General features: G+C 48.8%; 3 protein-coding genes across 3 annotated transcripts in view; all 3 read left to right on the forward strand.

Annotated features, from left to right (window-relative positions):
• Positions 1-57: 57 nt before the first annotated feature.
• Positions 58-4466, forward strand: LOC128272573 (MTOR-associated protein MEAK7). The gene is made up of 8 exons (XM_053010402.1): positions 58-197; positions 1313-1486; positions 1590-1817; positions 1978-2165; positions 2278-2582; positions 2679-2905; positions 2978-3160; positions 3239-4466. Exons 2-8 carry the CDS (start codon positions 1358-1360, stop codon positions 3356-3358), a joined length of 1380 nt encoding a protein of 459 aa, XP_052866362.1. The 5' UTR covers positions 58-197; positions 1313-1357; the 3' UTR covers positions 3359-4466.
• A 5374-nt stretch (positions 4467-9840) lies between these two features.
• Positions 9841-16246, forward strand: LOC128273115 (uncharacterized). Its single transcript, XM_053011032.1, has 15 exons — positions 9841-9908; positions 10721-10950; positions 11043-11207; positions 11659-12080; positions 12159-12269; positions 12343-12492; positions 12561-12952; positions 13022-13127; positions 13199-13597; positions 13668-13872; positions 13949-14156; positions 14227-14784; positions 14851-15171; positions 15244-15581; positions 15644-16246. The coding sequence occupies exons 1-15, from the start codon at positions 9841-9843 to the stop codon at positions 15988-15990; spliced, it is 4020 nt and encodes a 1339-aa protein (XP_052866992.1). The 3' UTR covers positions 15991-16246.
• Positions 16247-19446: 3200 nt separating this feature from the next.
• LOC128275658 (sushi, von Willebrand factor type A, EGF and pentraxin domain-containing protein 1-like) overlaps positions 19447-21202 on the forward strand; it is a 15944-nt gene continuing 14188 nt past the window's right edge. Inside the window, exon 1 of the mRNA XM_053014239.1 lies at positions 19447-19596. Within this exon, the coding sequence (XP_052870199.1) occupies positions 19533-19596 (64 nt within the window). The 5' untranslated portion in view covers positions 19447-19532. The remainder of the gene's footprint in view (positions 19597-21202) is intronic.

A 21202-nucleotide genomic window follows, 5' to 3' on the forward strand; every position in this document is an offset into this window, starting at 1 on the left:
ATTGGTTCGCTTTGCGGACCCAACCTTTACCCTTTGTGACTTTCGCACGATAATCGAAAGATGCAATAAAGTGCCATTTCGTGGTGCAACACGACCCTTTCTCAGAACCTGTCGAACGGGCTTGCAGTGAAATTATCTAGTCATGTGAAAGAGAGCACTGGTAGAAACGTGATAAAAAGCATACATCTGGCGTCGCGGTACGTGTTTGTTTACATTAGTTGCACTGCTGTTGCTGCTTCTCGCGGGATTTAGTTAATAATTTTGCCTACCACCACCGTGGCGTAAGTCGCCGAAGCGTTGTACCGGTGATGTAAATTAGTTAGTGGCTAAACAGTGTCGAATGTTGCAACAGAAAGAGCATGGAATGATTACAAATCAGAGCGGTTAATTATTAGCACAATAGTTTAGTGAGCCAGCGACGTACGCACGAAAGACCCTTTTCTAAGTTCCTCTTTTTTGTTCTCTCGAGAGTGTTTGTAGTGTTGGCTTTCAGCAGTAGTGGTGCAAAAAACTAGATGACATTTCACCGTACGCAAAGTGTGCGTCTACTAGATTCGCTAAAGAGACACGTAAACACGAACGACCTTCTGCGGTGCCACTTTGATCAATGCGCGCCTACTAAGTTAGTTCTGCCCATGTGATCACAAAGATCGTCAGGCGATCAAAGTGATAAATTACCCACTTGATAGTGTTTCGCGACATCGCATTTCGGGTAATGATTGTTAACTTTTGGAAAACGTCGCTTCGGTAGTGTACAGGCCGTTTTATGTACGATTGGTTTTGAATCGACTTTTTTTTTGGTGAGAAAGTTCGAATATATGGTGACACCAGTGAAGGAAATAAGAAATAGTTTGCACAAGAAAATAATGGCTGCTCTCGAGCAAGTTGTTGGATCAGCTTCATTGTCGTTTCATACACTTTATTGTGGGCGATCAGATTTCGGTATCGCCGACGTACGATAGTGATTGATAACGGACCGCTCTTGCTGCGTACGCTTTTCATCATGTGCTTTCAAAATGCTGATAATAACGTGTGCAGGCAGCAATAAACAATCCATGGTCGGGAGGCGCGCATGGTGGAAGTATTGGGTTGTGACTAATAATAAAAATGGTGAATTTGCAATTTTTGTACCCATAGCTAACCCATTCACACTCGACTGGGCGCTACGCGGGTATGGTCCGAGATCCAGCGGCACTTTTTATTGGCGCGCGCTTTCTCGCGGCACAGCCTCAAGCACGATAACGAATGAAAAATGAACAGAGAGTTGCGGGCCTTTGCCAAGGACCGTTAAGTAATATATTTTTAATTTCAGCTTCGTTGGAGACAGTTTGCTTGCGTGCCCAACGTCTAACGCACAATGGGAAATTCGAGCACAAAGCTTGCGGAAAAGTGTTCCCTGCTCGCCAAGAGCGAGGTGCCCGTGGTCGCCAGCTCCTTTAAACTAGTCAGCAAAAACTCGGAACGCATAAAGGAAGATGACCTCATGGTGTGTAACATAACTGGTTGGCTGGGACATTGCCTTCCCAGACACGGAACGCATTAGCTTGATTGCTCATTGTTTCCGTTTTGGCGGTGTTCCCATTTCGCAGAAATTCTGGGGCTCCCAGATGGACCCCCGATTGGCGCAGTACATCACAAATTTTCTTTTCGGACCACTCGGTTCCCGGTCGCCAGTGGTCGAGTTTCAACGGTTCGCCGAACTGTACGTATTCTGCGTCCGGGGTACCATAGACGAACGCATCAATGTGCTGCTGTGCAGTCTGGGGCAACAACCGGAATCGGAGTCAACGGAAATTGCCTATCCGCTTATCAAAGAGGTAGGTTCAGAACGGTGCCAAAAAGCTGCAACGGTGCATCGATTTTTTTATCGGTATCTTTGCTGAACAAATCGCTATCCATCTGGCCACATTGTGCTACTTTTGTTTCGTTTTACTTGTTGCTTGTTTGCGGCGATATCGCCACATGTTTTCCGCGCAGTACGTGGAGGCGGTGGTGAGCAGCTATATGCGTGCGATACGACTGGAAGGTGGTCCACAGTACAAGTCGTGGGAATCTCGGGGCTTCCGGATTGTGAAGGATTGCATACAGAAGCTAGCCGAAAGCTTGGCGTACGATGTCGTTCAACAGGGAACGCAGAAAGTGACGCGCGCCGATGCCGAACGATGGTGAGTTGCAAATTTGTCTTAGGAGATGACGAAGATGAAGTACTTGGAGCATTGCGCATTTTTCGTATGCAAGCAGCGAATCTGATAAATAACAGAGCGTGTCGCTTTTTAGGTTACATAAAAATCCCACCTTTCTTAAAATGTTAGAACACGTGTTTGCGCACCTGTACCATTATCGAAACGTAAAGAATGCCTCAGAAGCGGAGGGCAACGCACGGAAGAGTATCATCCCACAAGAAGCACTACAATCCATGTTACCGTACTGCGAAGGACTCCAGTACGTGCCGGACTATCCGGCGTTTACCGATCTATCGCAGATGCTGTTCATCAACACCAACCTTCCCGGATCACAGCGGAATAAGTGGCGCTTCCTGTTTTCGTCGCAAATACACGGTGAAAGTTTTTCTACTCTGCTGGGTGAGTACAAATCGATCAATCTGGGGAAAAGGTTAAAGTTAGGTCTGTCTATTAAACAAGGTTTACAACAGAAAGTATAATTTATCTCCATTCTAGGCCGCATCATGGATCAGGGATCAACGGTAATCATTGTGGAAGATGTTAACGGTTACATTTTCGGCGGTTACGCAACGGACTCTTGGGCTCTTAGTGCAAACTACGAGGGTAACGACAATTCCTTTCTGTTTACGCTGCGCCCAAAGATGCGGTGCTTTCCTAGCACGGGCTACAACGATCACTACCAGTATTTAAATCTCCATCAGCAAACGATGCCAAATGGAATGGTAAGAGAAGATGGATTCTTCTTATTGGCGAAATGAAAACACGCCTTCGATTTGACATTTGGTCTGTTTCAGGGAATGGGAGGTCAGCACAACTATTGGGGTGTTTGGTTGGACAGCGAGTACGGCATTGGGGAGTGTTCAGAGTCGTGCACGACGTACAAAGGCTACGTTCAGCTAAGTGCCACCAAAAAGTTTAACGTGCGAAACGTCGAAGTGTGGGGTGTTGGCGACAAACCGGTGAAGGAGGACGAAGGGGTAAGTGTGGCGAACGTTACCGAATGCTGGCTGGTAGCGAGAGGAACATAATAAAATATGAATTTGTCTTTGTTCAAGGAGGAAGACAAGTCCACAGCACGCTCCATCCTGGATGGGAATGCGGATAGCAAGGCCATCTTGAAGATGAGTGGCCGTGAGCAGTTCTCCGATGGATATCGCGAGGAACCGAAAGACTAAGGATTGCGCAAGCACGCCAGAAAGAAGAAGTGTTTCGTGCTGGCTCGCTCGATGGAAATCAACTTGGTGGATGTTACCGATACGTTCAATTTCAATTTTCTGTAATCGAGTGCAAAGAAATGCATTGGCGGCTGAAGGAACCCTGCCGTTCGGGGTGTGTATTCTAATGGAATTGGATGCGCGAATCTTTTACCTGCGTATTTAGATATACGCTGGCACGGAGACTGCAAGAACAACAAGTCTGACATTTTTTCTCCAACGGGTTTTATTTATTTAGTTCTCCTTCGGGAGCATTTCGTTGTATCAAGTTGAATACAAACTAAAACACCAAGTGCACCAACATTCTCCATCACCAGCACTATCACTAGACTCTTCATCTGGCGTGAAGATACTGAGTATAATGAATAGTTTCAGCACCAAATTAGGATGAACGTGAACGTATTATCATTAAACATTTGTCCCAAAATGGCGACAGAAATCAACAGGGCAAGAAGATGGTATCGAAGATACCGCAGAATGGCTGAAGAAAGGTGGCAATACGAAGGAATGTTAAGCAATTGTAGAATCGCGTACACTGGCGTAAAACTTTGTCAGTACGGGCAGTTCGGATTGGAAAAGTTGTTTGCCGAGAGATAAATTTAACACAAGAACATCACAACGCACCAAAACAGGTTCAGGAATAGCATGATGTAGAATATTGCGCTTGATTGATGTACATTCGTCAGTGTTGTGTCGTTGTTATTCTTTGCGATATGAACAAATTAGACAAAAGTGCAGAACGGCTAGGTATTGTTAGTTTATTTATTTTGGTGCTTAGTTAGGAATTGAATTTGCTTTGTCCAACCGGACAGTGCCATACCGGAATAATCATACATGCTTGGTTTCGATTAAGATTATTTAAACGTAGCAGACCCCATAGGGATCGTGTTTTTTGATAATGAGCTTTTATTCAACGTGTACAAAAGTATCCCACAATGGGAAGAATACTTCTTTCTATTAAATGCATGTTGTTAGCTTTGGTGTATTTGTAACTGTGTTCCTCAATACCCAATACTATTGTTGAATAGAAGCACGGACTTGAAAGAATATGTAAGAATAAAATGCTATGTCTCAAAATCCCTTGTTCTCAATCGTTAGCCAATATGATAGATGACAAGCTTTGGCCAACAAAATTCCTTCGCGCAATGTTCGCATTTGTGCAGTTTTTTCGAAGGATACGATTTTTTTTGGCCACGGGCCTTTCCGGTTGATGATTTCGATAGTTGAGTCTTGAGGTTAGTGGTCTGCGTGCTGGAATTGGTTTGAAATGGATCCCAAAACATCCGAGCGAATACATCTGAAAAGGAATAAAATCCAGTGAGTTATGAACCAATAGGTGCCAAAGTCTATTGGTTAGACGTTTTACCGTCACAAAAGCTGTTCCTCATTAGTAAATCCTTTTTCTTTAAATTCAAAAGGACGTTTCGCGGCATCGTGATAGTTTTCCATGAATGTTGGGTGAAAAAACGGCCCACCGAAAAATGAAAAAATTAAATAAAGCGATGAATTATTTCATCATAGCGTGAGAAATATTTCACAGTTTCGAATAAACGGTTTCGTTGGTGAAACAGATTATTTTCTACTTTAATCTCTACATAAATTGTGTGTTTGCCGTAAAATCGTAGATCGGAGATCGTAGCAATGTAAACAGAGGCTTGCTGGAATTATTATAGTTCATGTCGAAACTACCAATTGATCCTTGGACAGAATCCTCTAGAGCACTATATTTGAACATACTACAATATGAATATCATTGAATACCTATTGAATTGAATAATTATGAATATCATAGCATTTTGATTGAGCTACTAACTGGGGAAAGGAACAGTTCGTTAAAATGTCCTGCAACTTTTAGCCGTCTGTGCAGTGTCAGACACTTTTTGGGCTCTGCGCATGCGTTGCGTTGCGTTCCACTGTGATAAACTGGAAATTTTGTACAATCGCTCGCTACGAACTGAATCGGAAGGCATTAGACGGAAGGAAGGAAGTGAGCTTGCCCAGTATCAGTACGCACGCACACTCTCAGCGTGAACGTCTCGTCAAAACGGACGCTGTGATTGTGATCTTTGTATCCTTCAAACACGGGGCTCGGATGGCTGATGGTTTGTTAAACTGTTCTCCTCTAAGTTTGTTTACACCTTTGAACTGAAATCCATCGCCATTATGGTCCGCGGATAACGTGATTCGCTGAGAGAGTCTCGTGGACGAGTTTAGTTCCTTATCTGTAACAGCGCTGGCTGATTGTGGACATCCTGGCTTCGAAGGACATTGTGTTCAGGTTCTCAGTGAGCTATGCCTGTGTACGATGTTGTGAAGTAGTTTACAATAGTGCCCTAATGTGAATTGATCGCTCCCCGCAGTTGTGCTTGTACTTATTGTGGTTAGAGAAGGTCCTTCCTATCAGAAGATGTCATTGAAACGTAGTATCCGCACAACCGCTAGTGGTGTGAACGTGATGAGCGATTGGTGAGAAAAAGTGAATCGGTCTGTGCCATCACTACCACCTTCCTTTCTCGATGATGTACCCGTTCGGACGGGGCCAGAATCGACAGTTTGACGGTGTAAGACGGACGTCACGCATACAAGCATACGCCGAACCCAATAGACTGTGCACAAGGTTGTTTGTTGGCGATGTTCCTGTGCTGTGAGTCTTTGCCTCCATGAGCACGGCGAAGCGAGTTGCGAGAGTTTGCTCATTCTCATTCAACTGAGTTTTCTCACTTCAATCACCAAACCACTTTCTCGCCGATGTTGCGTTTGTATGGGTAATTTGCCTGCAAGCACATCATCGCCTGCCAGGAAGACTAGTTTAGTAGCGCCCTGACCGAAGGCCACTAACGAGGCCGTAGTGTGCAGGTGCTGTGGGTTCATAAACTGCGATAATACAGTGAGTGAAAGAAATGATGAAAATTTTATCAGTTTATCGGTCAGATGAGTGGTGTGTGAAAACAGTGAAAATCAGGTCTTCAAACGGTGAAGGGCATTAGGTTTCGGCAATCGAAAAAATATGTTACTCTTACATCTTAGCGAGCTCTTTTTTTAATTTAATCTACGTGAAGTTGGCGTTACTCATTTGCATCGTCAATGATAGGCTGGAAAGCGGTTCTGGTGGCAAAATTCTAACTTATCCAACGAGGACCAGCTTCAGGGTCGAGTGATCTTGCTCTGACCTCGACGGGAAGAGAGTTTGGCTGAAAGGCCACCGTGTCGGTTCGACCATCATTAGGAATCTCCCACATCGCAACACAAACTCTCTTTCGATGTCTCACTTTATCTAACCGCTTGCCTTCTATCTTCGCTCGCGCAAACGTCGACGGCGATGTGTCCGTTTCCTTATTTTTCATCCACCTTACATAGAAATAGATATGGTTTGCATGTTCTGCTGATGTCCGCTGAAGATGTTTTCATCTCTGTGTTCTAAGGGCACGTTGTGAGAGATCATCAGGGTTCGCAGCACAACAGGGAACCAAAGGACCACCAATCAAGGTGGTCTCTCGGTATGCAGGAAGTAGCGTGATGCTGGGTTTATGAAGTCCTTGACAATTCCCCCACCGTTGCTGGTATTGGACAAGAAGTAAAGGCTTCTGCAACACTTCAATCGACTACTAATGATTGACAAATAGGTTTTGGCTCGAGAGATTAGACTCGCACTTGCAACAATCGTTTTGTTTCGTAAAGAATTAAAATTACTGCGTGTTACGGCATTGGTCGGCGTGAACATAGTAAATGCAATAATCAATCGGCTAAATGTAGGCGGGTGAGAGAATCTATTACTGGCCATTCGAGTTCGTGGAACCTCCGCATAAAAGCATAAAGGATTGCTAAGCAGCTTTCCATTAACCTCATTTTCATATTCGAGAACCCCGATCGCGAAGGTGACCAAATCAGCGACGATCGGTCACATGGAACAAGTCGCGTCGGCTTCGCCAGTGCGAATAAACGGGACCAAATCAATTCCAGCTTCTGAGAGGCGCTATTAATAGATAACCCAGAATGTGTCGTGTGCGAAAGTGTAAGAATAGGGCCCTGGGAAAAGATCGTCCACGACGACGACGACTACGAGTGGCCGACATTCGGCGGAGATCGACAGCACCAAAAGTTACCCGCCGACGAAAGACATTGGTTTTAAATTTGCAATTGACGGTGATATCTGGAGTACAGTGCAAGTGTTCTAGGCTTCTCAGGGCAAGTGTTTGAGAGCGGAAAGTAAATGAGCAAATATCGGTAAATTATTTAGTTTGATCTAAAAGATCATTCTTATCCTGGTGAGGAGCATTTCCAGAGGAGTTCTTCCCCGTTGGTTGTTTCGGAATAGTTTGTCCCTTGAACTTCTCCAGGACGAGCGCACCCAAAGTGGCAACAGCCAGTCATCGTGTGCGGTAGTAGATAAGGCGTTCTCAACGCACGAACGCACGAGGAGAGCGCGAAAAAAGGGGCAGCAACAAAACGCGCGCACCAATGACGTACGTATTGTTTGGCAGCAGACCCCCCTCGCGCTGATGGGATTGGGATCAATTGTAATTGTGACTTGTGGTATCGCCCGCCACCACCGCGCCGTTTTGTTTGCTGATTAGCGGATGTGTCAAGCGACGCGACGACGCGATGGCGTGTTGCGAGTGTGTGGGCCGCCGCGCCTCGCAACCACGTCTTTGGGTTGGACAATTATCGAACGCGGCCGCGTCACCGATGTCGTTTTCGCCACACTTCGTGACGCACATATTGACGCCGCGAAGGCGCTCGTTTTGGTCGCGATTTTGTCCGATCTGCGCGCGATCACCCAATCTGCTGCGATCACTCGGCCGCGCCGTCCGCACGCTCACTGTTGCACGGTCCGCACACACCCACCGTTAAGGCCGCCACTCTGTCTCTCTCTAGGTATACGTTATATTTTGGGATACACTCCGTCGCGGCAAACGGCACACAAACAGCCTCCGGTCGATCTTTCGGTTCAGTTTAGTTGACCGAAGCTGCCGCGGCGGACGGAGTCGATTCGACTCCTCGGTTTCAGAGTCGGCCGGAACCCGAGGGCCCGAGCGTGGCCATCATTTGGTTAGTATTCTCTGCCCACGAAGGGGCACGGATCCGTCCACTTGCGGGGCTAGAACAGCTGTGTGCCAACCGGAAGGTAAACAGTCACTACAGTGTGACACGCGCTTATCGACGGACGGCTCTAACTATCCGCGATCCGCTGGTTGTGCCATAATTGAATCGTGCATAGTACAACCTGCCGTGGCCGTGCCGCGGTTCCGCGTTGCGGGTGTGAGTGTTTTTGTGCGATTGTGTGGCGAGTGTTCCGCGGGGTGTTTTTCGCTGACGAAATGTTGTTGCGGTGGTGCGTCGTCGAAGAGCTTCTTTATCTACAGCCGTCATCGCCGCCGCTGGCTGGTCTGTGCCATATGGTGCGCGTTGGAGGATACGGCGCGCTCTATTTGCAGCGCCGAGTGGCGACTGGAATTGCTGAACCACTTTCGTACTGGTGGTTGTTGCTGCACAGCAGGAAAGGACGTGTGACCAGCTTCTTTTGATGTGAGCGACCTCGAGAGACGGATTGGCCCCTTTCCGAGCCGTTAAAGTGTGTTTATCTTAAAGCTATTGTGTTTATCTCGTGCGATCAGAACGGCTGTGGAGCGTCCTTCCAAGCGACCGGAAAGTGTGTGTCCAAGGTGGTGTGAAGAAAATCGTAACGGAATTTTTAGGTCCATGTGAAACAATGATTTAAACTCCAGAAACCTCGTTCCACCCGCTTATCGATTAAACCACTCTCTTCGTAATGCTTCCTCGAACCCGGTTTAGGTGCGAGCAACGATAATGATACAACGTGTTGACCGCTTTAATCTAATAGTGTACCAGTTTGTGGACGAAGCACTCCAGCGTGAAGATTGAACGGTGGCAGCGGTGGATGAATTGTTGGTGAAAGTGATAAAAGATAGTGCAGTGCAGCAGGTGCAGAGCATCAGTAACCTCCTTGGAGCCAACAAGATACGGGGGCAGCCACAAGAACAGCTGAAACCTCCTCCTCCGCTGTCCAGGGTGGCTCAGTGTGTGACATCCTGTGGTTGCAGGAAGAGAGGTTCGAGCAGAAGTGCCGAAGCGTGCTTCCGGCGAGCCGACAGCCAACGTTCGTAATGGTGGTGCAATGGTGGTTATAAAAGTCAAAATAAAACACCACCGGTGCCGGATGTTGCTTGCCAGCCGCTTTTGGCAGCGGCGCTGAAGTGAAAGGACGACGGATATGGTGCCGGGCGCGCGCGCGACATGTTGGCTGCCAGCGTGGGGCCAGAGTTTAATGCACTAGCCTCGTCGTAAGTGCAGCGTAAGAGTGAAAACAATCAATTCTCAGGCCACCAACGAGACACGCACCATCCCCGACCCGGACCACGCGGTGCACGGACGTGTTTGATCGACTTTGCGCTTTACGGCTGTGTGCTGTTTCCGTCTTCAAAATGGGCAACTACTGTAGCTCCGGCCAGACAAAGAAAGATAAGGATAATGCATCGGAAAAGTCTGAAGAGTAAGTACATGGTTCCCTCTCAGCCAGACAGACGATAGACACGAACGGCACGAATGGCTTGTGAAACCAAAACCGTGACCGTTGGCTCTCGACGTTTGCACGCACCTTGGTTTCTGGATGGCGTGGTCCAACAGGTTGAAGCGAGTTCAATGCCTTTTCCCTAATGGGGACAGTAAACGCAAGCGTATAACTAATTTGTTTACTTAAGGAGAACCCACTTGAGAGACAAAACGTATTAAATAAAATGCCTTAAATCAAAACATTAATATACTGCCACAAAGTAGTGCAAATGGCCACTGGTGGCTGTGTACTTTGGTACTCGCTATAATTGGGTCACTCATTCGTGGATCGATATCCATGCACGGCCCATTAGAAATGAGCTTCGAAGAGGAAGTCTAATTACATGTTCGGTAATAACCGTGCACGAGAAGATTTACGTGCTGATACGGGGAAAGTAAACGGAACATTTCGATAAATTATTTTGCGCAACATGTGGCTCGACGTAGAGAAAGCTTTACGAAGCGAACGGTGTCGAAGCCAATGACCATCGTTTCATATTTTATTCCAAGCCAGTCAGTGGACACTAGTGTTGCTATGTTGCTTTGGAAAAGTAGTAAAATGACGGAAAAATAAAACCTCATGGAGGCGCATGGTAGTTTTTGATATGAGGATGATGCTCCGTGTCGGTCGGTAACTACCGGCTGGGTTCCCTTTTTTCCACGCCTGTTTCATTTAAAGTAGGAGAGAATATAGCAATATTTGCCACAAATTATAATAAATAAACTTTGCCCTTTGGTTTCACCCTTTTCCAGATCACCATCGTATCAGTTGGCCGATAAGAACAAAAGCAAAAGCAACGATGTGAATCAGGCGCCACTTGCGGCTCCGGAAGTAATTTCCGACGCCTCCGGAACTGGCCACGTATCGAACAGCTCCAACGCAACCAATGGGTGTGCCTCGTCTACCACCGCCGCCGCCGGCGCGGACGGACCCCGGGCGCAACCGAAGGCACTCCAGAACGTCCAATCGATGACACTGTCCGGTAAGACCGCTTTGCACCGGCAGTACTCGTCGGTTTACTAAGAAGGTGACTCACACTTTTTCTGCTCGGCTCGGCTTGTGTCCCGTCAACAGATTCAACCACCAACAGCCCCATGGCCGTGTCGCCACCGTGTGATATACCGTTAGTGCATCATAACTTGCCACCAAACCTGGCCCCACTATACGGTAAACCGACCACCAACCGACGGACGGATAAATACAAAAAGATCGTGTTTTACATACTGGCCGCAGATGATGGTAAGCTGAGGGGAAAATCGACCAGACGGCGGAGGGAAGACCGCAACACATGAGATTAATGCGCCATTGCTTCCGTATCCTGACCTATTTTCGTTCTCTCCGTTCGTGGGAAAGTGGGGCCCGCGAGGAGCTCCCACGATCCCATCCGACGGATTTGATTCCCGTATGTCAATTACTCCATCCTGATCCTGGTTTAGTTTATTTTTATGCTGGTAGTCCTGGTCCGCCACGCTTCACCGCACTTCGCTGGCGCATCGAAGCGGACGTACACAGCTGGCTCAAGATATTCGCTCCGTTCCTGGTCGAGTTGACCCTTTCCGGTTCCGTGATTGTGGCGTAATGGGATTTGTGTGCTTATCGAACGGAAGCCGATTACCGAATGCAGCTTGGGGACAAATGGTTGACAAGTAAATCATCGCTAACGCTCTTGGGGTCGTCTTCCCTTTCGTAGGGTTCCAAACGGAGAAAACGCTGCTGCGGGAAGTGTTTAAGGCGTTGAATCAGAAATGTCAGGGCCGTGGCTTCGAGCTGCACGTGGCGGATCTGCACGTTCAGCAACCGAAGGGCAACAGCTTCGATGTGAACAAGTGGTTTAACGGGCCGCTCGAGGCCCAGGGAGGGCACGATATGGCGGCCAACTGTTTGGCGGAAATAGCACGCCAGTCGTGTGACTCCTACCTGATACCGATCCTGTTTCTGGCTGGCTCGCTCGGAGACCCGCTGCTCCCGCTGACGATCGAAAGCCAGGACTTTGTGGCCGCACGGCAGACGGCCGAAAGGGATCCCCACGAACAGGCGCTGCTCGAGAAGTGGTACGTGCTGGACGACAAATCGCAGCCCGCTTGCTACCGTTTGAACGCAAAGGCACAACCGGTACGTTTGGACACACAACCGATGACACTGCCTGTCCGCCTCTAAACTGTTTCTCTTTTCCCACTGTTCGCAATGTAGGCAATGAGTTCGGAGGAATCGCAGCAGGAACTGTCCATGCTTCTGCAAACACTGATCGACATCTTCTCGAAGGAGCTGTGCGATTCGTATCTCACTACGGTCGTGGAACAGGTACGGGTCGTGTGTTTGGAGACGTGCCAGTTCCTTTCACACGTGAAACCGACCATTTTTTTTATTCGAATAGGAAATCAACAACACCGTTCTGATCAGCCAGGAGCTTTCCAAGCGTTGCATTTGGATTCAGAGTGCCGTGGCCGCCCCTAAGTCCGAAGGCCTTTCGTCGGTCGAAGCCGAGGCCTCCCGACGATTGGTTAACATTCAGAACGATTTGAAGGTAAAACCGTTGGACGGCCGACTGACGGCTAGCAAAGGTTGACCTCGTTTGTTTTCTTCCGGACTTAGAACCAACTCTCGGAGAAGCACATAATCCGTATACCGGCCAACATAAGCCAGCAGCAGGACCAGTTTGCCGCGTTGCTCGACACCTGCCTATCGCTAGAGATCGATCTCATTATCGATGAGCACGTCAGCAAGTACTCGATACCGCACTGTACCTTCGGTGTCGACCGTCGGTTACTGAGCGAGCTGGAGGAAGTGAACCGCCATTCGCGGGTGCTAAACGAAAACTGCGCCAACTTTACCACGACTGACCGGGTGAAGGAGTACCTCACGTCGGCGCTCACCGGCAAACCGTTGGTCGTGTACGGTAAGACGGGCGCCGGCAAGAGTGTCTTCATGGCGAAGATATCGCAAAACCTGCACTGCTGGCTGCCCGAGTCGCACCTGGTGATGAGGTTAGACTAGCGAGAACCCATCCCATGGCCTAGACATTGATCCAACCGCTTTTGTTACTTTTGTTCCAGGTACGCCAACTTGACCATGCACAGCTCCGATGTGGCCTCACTGCTCGGTTCGATAACGGAACAAATATCAGTATTAATTAAAGGAACACCGACACGCTGCCAGCATGTACGTTTGGCCGGGTTCTCTCGCCACCGAGTTGGGCTTTTGAAGTCTTTATCTGTATTATCCTTTTCCAGACCGTTGCTTCATATTCTGCCGCACTCCGATCGTTGTTGGCGAGCTGCAAACATCCGATCACCATTCTTATCGATTCGGTCGATGCGCTGCGCGATGTGGCCGATCTGGAGTGGCTTCCGGTGCAGTTGTTGGACTGTGTGAAGGTCGTACTGACTGTAAGCTCGACCGGCTCGAGTCACGACCTGGCGGAACTGCAGTCGCCAGAAAATCGAGTCCTGCAACAGCTACGGCAACGCATCGGAGACGACGGCTGTTTCGTGCACTTGACCCCGTTCACGCAGGAACAGTGGGAGGATGTGCTGTGCTTCGGAGGGGGCGACATTTACGCGGCCAACGGTGCACTGCAGTTGCCGGATTGCTGGAAGAGATCGGATGAGAAGATTTCTATCCAAGCCAAGGTGAGAGCCGGAGGGCCGTATCCCCATGGTACTGGGTCTTTTCAAAATCGTGTGTGCGCTTTTCTTGCAGATCCTGTGGTGGCTCGGTTGGCTGGGTAAGACGAATCTGTCGGACACGTCGGTCTCGCACATCAGCGAGCAGGTGTTTGAGATTTTGGAGGAAAAGTTTACGGCCACCATCATCCGGCTGATCATTCCGTTGCTGCTCGCCTCCCGGGAAGGCTTGCTGGAGACGGAAATCATAACACTCCTCAGGAGCTCTAACCTAGTCAATGGTAGGCTTAGATGGCCAAGGGGTTTGAGCTGAAATGGGGAACAAAACTGATCGGACACATGCGTTACGTTTGACAGGTTCAACAACGAAACTATGGACACACTTTTGCTGGAAGATGGGACCATTGTTTCTGCACAATAAAAATATCATCGTCGTCGACCGGACACTGCGCGAGGTTGCGGAGAAGCGGTACGCGTCGGACATTCAACGGGCACACCGGATCCTGCACGAATACTATGAAACCCAGCCAAACGTATTCGTAGATAAGAAGGGCAAGGACCGAAGGTAAACTGGTGGGATCCAGAAGTTAGGAAAAGCGTATGCTAATGATGGTGTGTTTTCCCTTGGCATCCAGTTTTAATCTAAGGAAATTCGTAGAACTGCCCTACCACAAGTACAAGCTCGATGGCGCGGCACCGACGACAACTAGCGAGCCCTTGTTTCACCAATCTCCGTACCTGACTGACTTAGCCTGGCTGCAGGACAAACTGATCGCTACCGGATGTGTTCACATTTTAAACGACCTTTGCCTGACGGGACACACCGCTGCGACCGATGGCAGCCACGTGGCCGTACTGCGGGCGTTCTTCGAGACTCACTTCAAAGCGCTTAACTACGACGGGCATCAGCTGTACTCGTTGCTGAGACCGTTCCTAGCGAGTGAGGTGCAGCGCATCGGTTCGCAGCACGCCGCGGTGATGCTGAACAAGTGGCTCGACGTCATCGGCAACAGTACGGTGCCGTATCTGGAGAAGATTGAGCTGGATCAAGACGGTCCGCCTGGCGAGGTACCGACGACGGAGAGTGTGCCACCCGTTGGGTACGATCTAATCATGAACCTAAACATTGATGGCTACTTCGTCATTTCGCTCAGCACGGAACGGGAGGAGATTTGTGTCTGGGACGTGGCGAGGTAAGTGCAGCAACTATAGGGGGGCTGTTGGAGTTATTGCGATTTAATTCCGAATTGTGTTTCCAGGTGCCGTAAGGTACGCACACTGACGGGTGTTCCGCAGCCATCGGCCATATGCCCCGTCGGAGAACACGGCGTGGCCGTTCTGTGTCGGCGGGAGATCCGCATCATCGATTTGAATCTGGGCCAGTTCCGGGTCACGTTGAAGGGCGTCATGAACCAGAAGATGCCCTACTTCGGTCTGCACGACCCAGCGCATTTGGTGTGCTTGTCGCGCAACCGGATGTACGTGAATTTGATGAACATTGAGTCGGGCGATTGCGTTACCACGTTCAAGGCGGGTGAAGATCGCTTCCTCAACTCGCTACTGGTTTCCGGCGATGGACGGTAAGTGGAACGGGCCACGGAAAAAAGGAGCAAACAGGATGAACATTTCGCTTTATTTTTATGTATCTGAAGGATTCTGGTATGCGGTGATGAAACGCAAAAACCGTTCCCGCTGCTCGTTTGGCATCTGTCGCAGAAGAAATTGCTGTACGATTTGCGTATTCCGCATCATGACTTCATCACGTCACTGTCGGCGATCACGCACGAGGGATCGTACGTGTGCGTGGTGGCCAAGGAGCTGGCCGAGCCGAGCCCGAACTTTATCGTGGTGTACGATCTGCAAAGTGGCACGTTGTTCAAGAAGTGGAAACCGTCCTGTAACACGGTGTCATTGGCCATCTCGCAAACCAACACCTGCGTCATTGCCGGCCTGGAAGATGCCAGGATACTCATTTGGGATCTGGTTACCGGTAGGCAGATGATGTCGCTTTAAGCTTGTTAGTTCTTTGACCGTTGACCGTTGTGTTTGCAGGAAACTGTCGGAGCACCCTGATTGGCCACAGTGCACCAGTAACGCTGCTGAAGTTGGATCCGACGGGCAAGATATTGCTGTCGAGCGACAAGGAAGGGCGAGACCTTTCCATACGGCTGTGGCAGCTGGACAGTGGAAGCCTGTTGGCAGTGTACACGCCCGAAGAACGCATCACTACGTGTGAAATTCTTAGTGCTGGCTCCTACCTGGCGCTGGCACTGGAAAATCGCCACAATCTCATCACCCTAAAGCTACGTTCTGCGGGTGAAACTGGTGCGTTGCTGTCGTCCACGTCCACCTACGGCAATCCCGAGTACGATGGTAACCAATTCGATTTAAAGCAGTAATTGCGGGCTCCCAAAGCGAAGGAATGGCTCTCTCTCTCTGTCTCTCTCTCTGTCTCTGAGCTCAACACCAGGGTGTTGATATTGCTGTGAAGGGGTGAATCTCATCGTTAGCAAAGTGTAGTAGAAAATTAAATCATACGATATATTCGGACCCGCCACAGAGTTTCGCCGGTGTGAGATGATCCTGTAAATTAGTCCATCAAATTAATATGTTAGCCACAGGGGAACGGTGCGCAAATGGTTAGAGTTGCCAGTGAAACAGAAATGCTGGAAATCAGTCGTGCTAGAGAAACAGGACTTGACATGACGGGCTGTGTTTAGGTCGAGAAACAGTTTGCTGTAAACTGCCCAAAAACGCTTCCGAAATGGATGATGATCAAGCAGCGGCAAATGATGTAGCAGGAGCTTATAGTGAAGTTGTAGTTGTCCGTGTTACGTTCGCTTAGCTCGTTCCCAACATTAATCACAAGAATTGACAAACCAAAAACAGCACACCAAATAGCAAATACATTCAAACGCACTCTTCTTCAAACCGAATCCAGTAAAGCCCTTTCAAAGGACCCTTTTGTGTGTGTGTGTAAAAATTACAATTAATAAAACGATGAGATACTAGTATTGAAGTGAAATAGTTAACGAATAACCCCCGGTATCGAGAGCAACAGGTGTACCAAAATGTCCCACAAGTAGTCGAAAAAGTTGAATTATAATATCATGCAAACGATTGGCGGAAGAAGGGCGAAAATGGCTGAAGAGCTTTGTCGAATGACGCTTCGGAGGTAGACGAGCTGCTCATTTTAATCGCCGTTTAGTTGATACTGTGGCCACAATGTTGCTGCTACCTGTAACAGTTGGTGCTTTATTGTTTCTCATGTTTTTTTTAAATTACAAAACATTTGGAGTTCGACGACGTGTACTACTATTTCGCACAAGTTTTGCCATGACCGAGAGCCCTGGTCTAACTTATAGGTATCCCGTATACAGTTGGGCTACAAAGCGTAAAATTAATTTTGAACATGTGTAGCACTAGAGACGCATAAACGTAATTTATATACATTCTGCAGCAAAGGAAGCAAATATTGTCCAACATTTCGCACAACATAGTAAAACCGATTGGGAGCAATAGTCATCTGAACAAAAGCAAAACGCAAAAAAAATAATTAAATATGAACATAACTAGCTATCATATATCTGTAATTGACAAGCAACAAATGGAACGATGCGCACTAATCGCTCACATTCAACCCAACAGTCACTAGTTGTCGGTGTCGTCGTCAGAGTGAAACTAAAGTAGCTAAATGAAGTGGATGAAGTATAGACCAAAGCAAACCAAAAACTTACTACCCTCCGGCTTTAGTCAGTGCAGAAGGCCCCACTAACTACCCATGACTAACTTCCCGCTCCTAGCACCGTCGTATCTTCCCAGTAAACGCTAAGATTCGCTAGAATGAACATCTCATCTGGAATGAGATATTGAGGCTGGTCCTTGATAAGATACCTAGAACAGTTGATGTCCGTGGCGCCCAATAGAAAACGAACCAGGAAAACCAATCAATCCACACAAAACCAAAACCAAAACCACCTACCCAACGCCTGTACAACAGCGTTACAGCGTTAGAACTGCGGGGCCCCAGTAAGCCCCACATATTTGGTATTCTTTTAAACGAAAACCCGTCGGCAAATGAATATGATCGGTTTCTCTTTTCTACCATTTCGAGAGCAGGACGCGTGTGTGGCACGGATTGGTTGTTCGTTTACGCAGTGAGAGGCAATGTGCCCCGAAGGGATGCAGATCGTGTGTCGAATTGAGCGAGTATTAAGTGCAGCATACAGACACGCAAGCGCTGCGGCACTACGGAGATACTAAAAACTGCATCAGCAGTGCTGAAGTAAGAGAAAACAGAAAAGTAAACTCATCTCGTTCGGCCATGGAAGAAATGAAACAGTGCACAAGAGAACTAAATCGTAACGAAATAAATCGATATCGCAAAGCAAAGCTAAAGGAACTAAAACCTAAACGAAACAACACGCAACACACACACAATGTGCGACAAGGAACTATCAACTTTTTTATGTAGAAACTTTTAGGTAATGTTGTATTTGTTACTTTTGATTTGTATGTGTGTATTTGCAAGAAGAAAAGAAACAATCTATTATACGAGATGTAACAGCAAAAAAACGCAAATGTAACTGAAAATCAGACCGTATATACCAGCGAGAAGAAATCCAATTATCAAAGCTGCGAAATGGTGTGTGTGTTTTATTTCCTGTACCTCGAAAAGTATCCGAACATCACGGGAATTGGGTGCCGGCAACAAGGTTTGTGTACTTCAAATACCGTACTTGATCCTTCCTTCGTGGTTTGCCACTATTTCACTTTCAGTTTAGAAGACGAGTTCACGTAGCGAAGGTGTTTTCGCTAAGGCGAGCCCCGTCGGTATCCCGGACACGAACCATCGTCGATAGCGAACCACTAAAAAATACTAAATTTTTCACACAAAAAAACTCAGTTACAGTATGTGACAAAAGTTTGTAGCGTCCAACTGATTGAGAGAGAAAAATAGCGTTTCGATTACGGAAACTCACTCAGTCCGTTCAGTCGTTCCATGCCGTTTGTCCAGAAAGCACAGAAAAATGTAAGTGCGGCAGATCTTGCGTTCTTGACTCTGCGGCTGTTGTTTTTCGGTTTTCCCATTGCCCCCCAAAGTAGTAGCTTCACAACCGAAAGACAAACTAAGGGTGCTCAATCTAGCACCGTTACATAGCCAAGAAACCGTAGTAAACATCGTCCAAGCGTCTGTGAAAACGTGTTTGAGGCGATCCTTTCGGCCCCAAGGATCAAGCAGTTCTCGGTGACTAAGCGTCGTGCAAGTTTGAGCAATATCTAAATATGATAAACTTACAGCGCACAGACTAAGATGATTAACACATCGAGAACCCAAAGTTTTGACCTCTGAGGCTCCAACAATGGCGGAACGGCTGAGATTTGGAGGCTGCTTTTGAATGCGTTCGAAACATAAAATCCGTAAATACGGCATCTTGTCCACGTATGTGTGCTTTTTGCAGTGGTGTGTGAGCTGGTGTGAGAGCAAGCGAGAGAGTTTGAATTGAAAAGACAGACGAGGAGAGAGAAAGCTAGAGAGACCTCCGAGCGGGATTCAACGAAACAGCGGAAACAGGAAGCGCGGGCAGTCGCGGTAGGATCGGGCGGACGCACAGAATTGGCTCACAGGAACGCGGCCCGAGCATTGTGAAATCGTCGTGTGAGAATCGACCCGACAGTGCTCGAGAGTGGAAGTGTTTGCCCTGCACGGTGCTTGCTCGCGCGAGTCGCAAGAAGAAGCAAAAAGAAAAACTATTGGCCTGTGTGAAGCTGTGGTCCGGGAGGAACCCGTGTTCCGGAAGCTGTGTGTGTCTGTGTGTGCGTGGGAAAATTGCAAAACTATGGTGCACGCCTGAGCCTGATTGCCTAGAGACTGTGGCCGCGCGCGAGGAAAACTAACCAAAACGTTGCCAAAGTAGGCTGCGCCACGGGCTTCTTCACGATGCTGCTGCTGAGGAAAAATTTGCTCTGCTGGTTGCTCCTGTCAGCCATATTGGTGAAAACGGGTGAGCCATTTTTCCCCTTCCCCCAGCCCGGCCAAGAGTGTCAAATGGATCGGAAGAGGAAGTCATCGCACACCGCGTTGGTGGTGCAAAAGTGTGCCAATTCCTCGGAGTGAGTGGAAAGTGAAAAGAAAAGCGTCGCCACGGGAAGGTGCCCCTTTAGCCCGTTCACCATTATTGGGACGAAGTGGTCCCGTGTCCCTGCCGCCATTGTTGCGCCTGCCATCGCCTGTCACGCTTTCGGGTGGTTCGGGTCGACACAGAAGGTCGTTCGATTCGGGTCCGCACATCTGTTTGTTTTCGCGCGGCTCTCCAGCGGCACTCCCGAAGCTCTCCGGCGCTCTCACGCGAGCAAACCGGAACCGCGTGAGAGCACGCAGCCCACCCGCCGCCCGACACGCCGCCGCGAACTAGCGAATGTCCTCTGGACAGCTGATTTTGATGTGTTTACATTCGGGGTACCCGCGCGAGAAGCGCGCGAACACGTGAACCAAACGTATCGGACGGCTACGGTGTCCTGTATGCAATAAAGGGTACCACGTGGGAGTCTATCCATAGTCGACCAAGTCGCCATCATGTGGCACTTAGTCGATCGTGGTTGTTCTAATATTGTTTTACTTTTTTGGTGACTTTTTACGTAGTACACGTGTATGTCGTATGGTCGTATGTCGTCTGTAGTCGTCTCGCTTCTTCCACCCGTCGTCCACCGGGAGGGGTCCCGGCCGGAGCAGATTGCAGCGCATGGTTCGGTGCACCTGGTGGCAATAAACGAGTTAGTGACCTTTCCGGTCAAACTAATCGTCGTCGTCGGCGTCGTCATCGTCGCCGAGGGGAGGGACCAAAAATACCCAAACGCAAAGGGGTCCCCCAGCTGGCTGGGGTCCGTTTGTGCGCAGCGCTCGAGTCGAGCCGCGACTCGTGGCCCGTCGCACGTCGCAATCACCAATGTCTGGCCCGGTTCCGTCCCGCGGTGAGGCATCTCCCTGGGGGGGGGACGCCGGTTCCGCTAACTAACCTTAAGTAGAGTATTTTTGGTGTCATAACCACACGGGGTGTCCGGGGACAGTCAATTTCAGTTCAGTCCTGCCGCGCCCCAACTCCGGGCGGGCTATTGCTCTCCGCGAGGAGCGTGCACCGATGTGGTGTGGAGTGAGCCACGATGTCTGACGTTGCGCGCTGGCTGCACGGACGGTGTCTGGCAGCCACGATGTCTAGCTGCTGCCACAGCCACAGAGCGCTACGTTTACTACGAGAACCGCCCCCCGTTTCCCGCCCTTTCGTCACAGTCTGGCGGCGGCGGCGGAGGAAACGTGGTCCGTGGTCTACGAGCGCGCTCCGTGCGACGTTTATTTTGGGACCCGTCGCGCGTGTTTGCGAAATCTTACGCGAAATTCTCGACGTGCAGGGTCCTCCTCGTGATCGTGTTCCTTCCGCCCTTTCGCTCTCTGTCTCTCACCGGGTACCCTAGACGCGTACATACAGCTGGCTAGCGGTGCAATGGCTCCAACAAGTCTCGCCGGGCGGCACCATATCGTATAGAGGACAACTCGAGGAGATAGGATTGTAATAAGTTTGACAATATCCTTTATTTAAATAACCTTCGTCTTCA

Source organism: Anopheles cruzii, chromosome 3 (assembly GCF_943734635.1).
Source record: "Anopheles cruzii chromosome 3, idAnoCruzAS_RS32_06, whole genome shotgun sequence".
Taxonomy (NCBI): domain Eukaryota; kingdom Metazoa; phylum Arthropoda; class Insecta; order Diptera; family Culicidae; genus Anopheles; species Anopheles cruzii.

Coding starts and splice junctions, on each gene's coding strand:
- LOC128272573 (XM_053010402.1), top strand. CDS start 1,358: ATGGGAAATTCGAGCACAAAGCTTGCGGAAAAGTGTTCCCTGCTCGCC. Junction 2,906..2,977: donor AAACGATGCCAAATGGAATG/GTAAGAGAAGAT, acceptor GGTCTGTTTCAG/GGAATGGGAGGTCAGCACAA. Junction 3,161..3,238: donor CGGTGAAGGAGGACGAAGGG/GTAAGTGTGGCG, acceptor TCTTTGTTCAAG/GAGGAAGACAAGTCCACAGC.
- LOC128273115 (XM_053011032.1), top strand. CDS start 9,841: ATGGGCAACTACTGTAGCTCCGGCCAGACAAAGAAAGATAAGGATAAT. Junction 13,128..13,198: donor CACCGACACGCTGCCAGCAT/GTACGTTTGGCC, acceptor ATCCTTTTCCAG/ACCGTTGCTTCATATTCTGC. Junction 14,157..14,226: donor AAGAAGGGCAAGGACCGAAG/GTAAACTGGTGG, acceptor CTTGGCATCCAG/TTTTAATCTAAGGAAATTCG.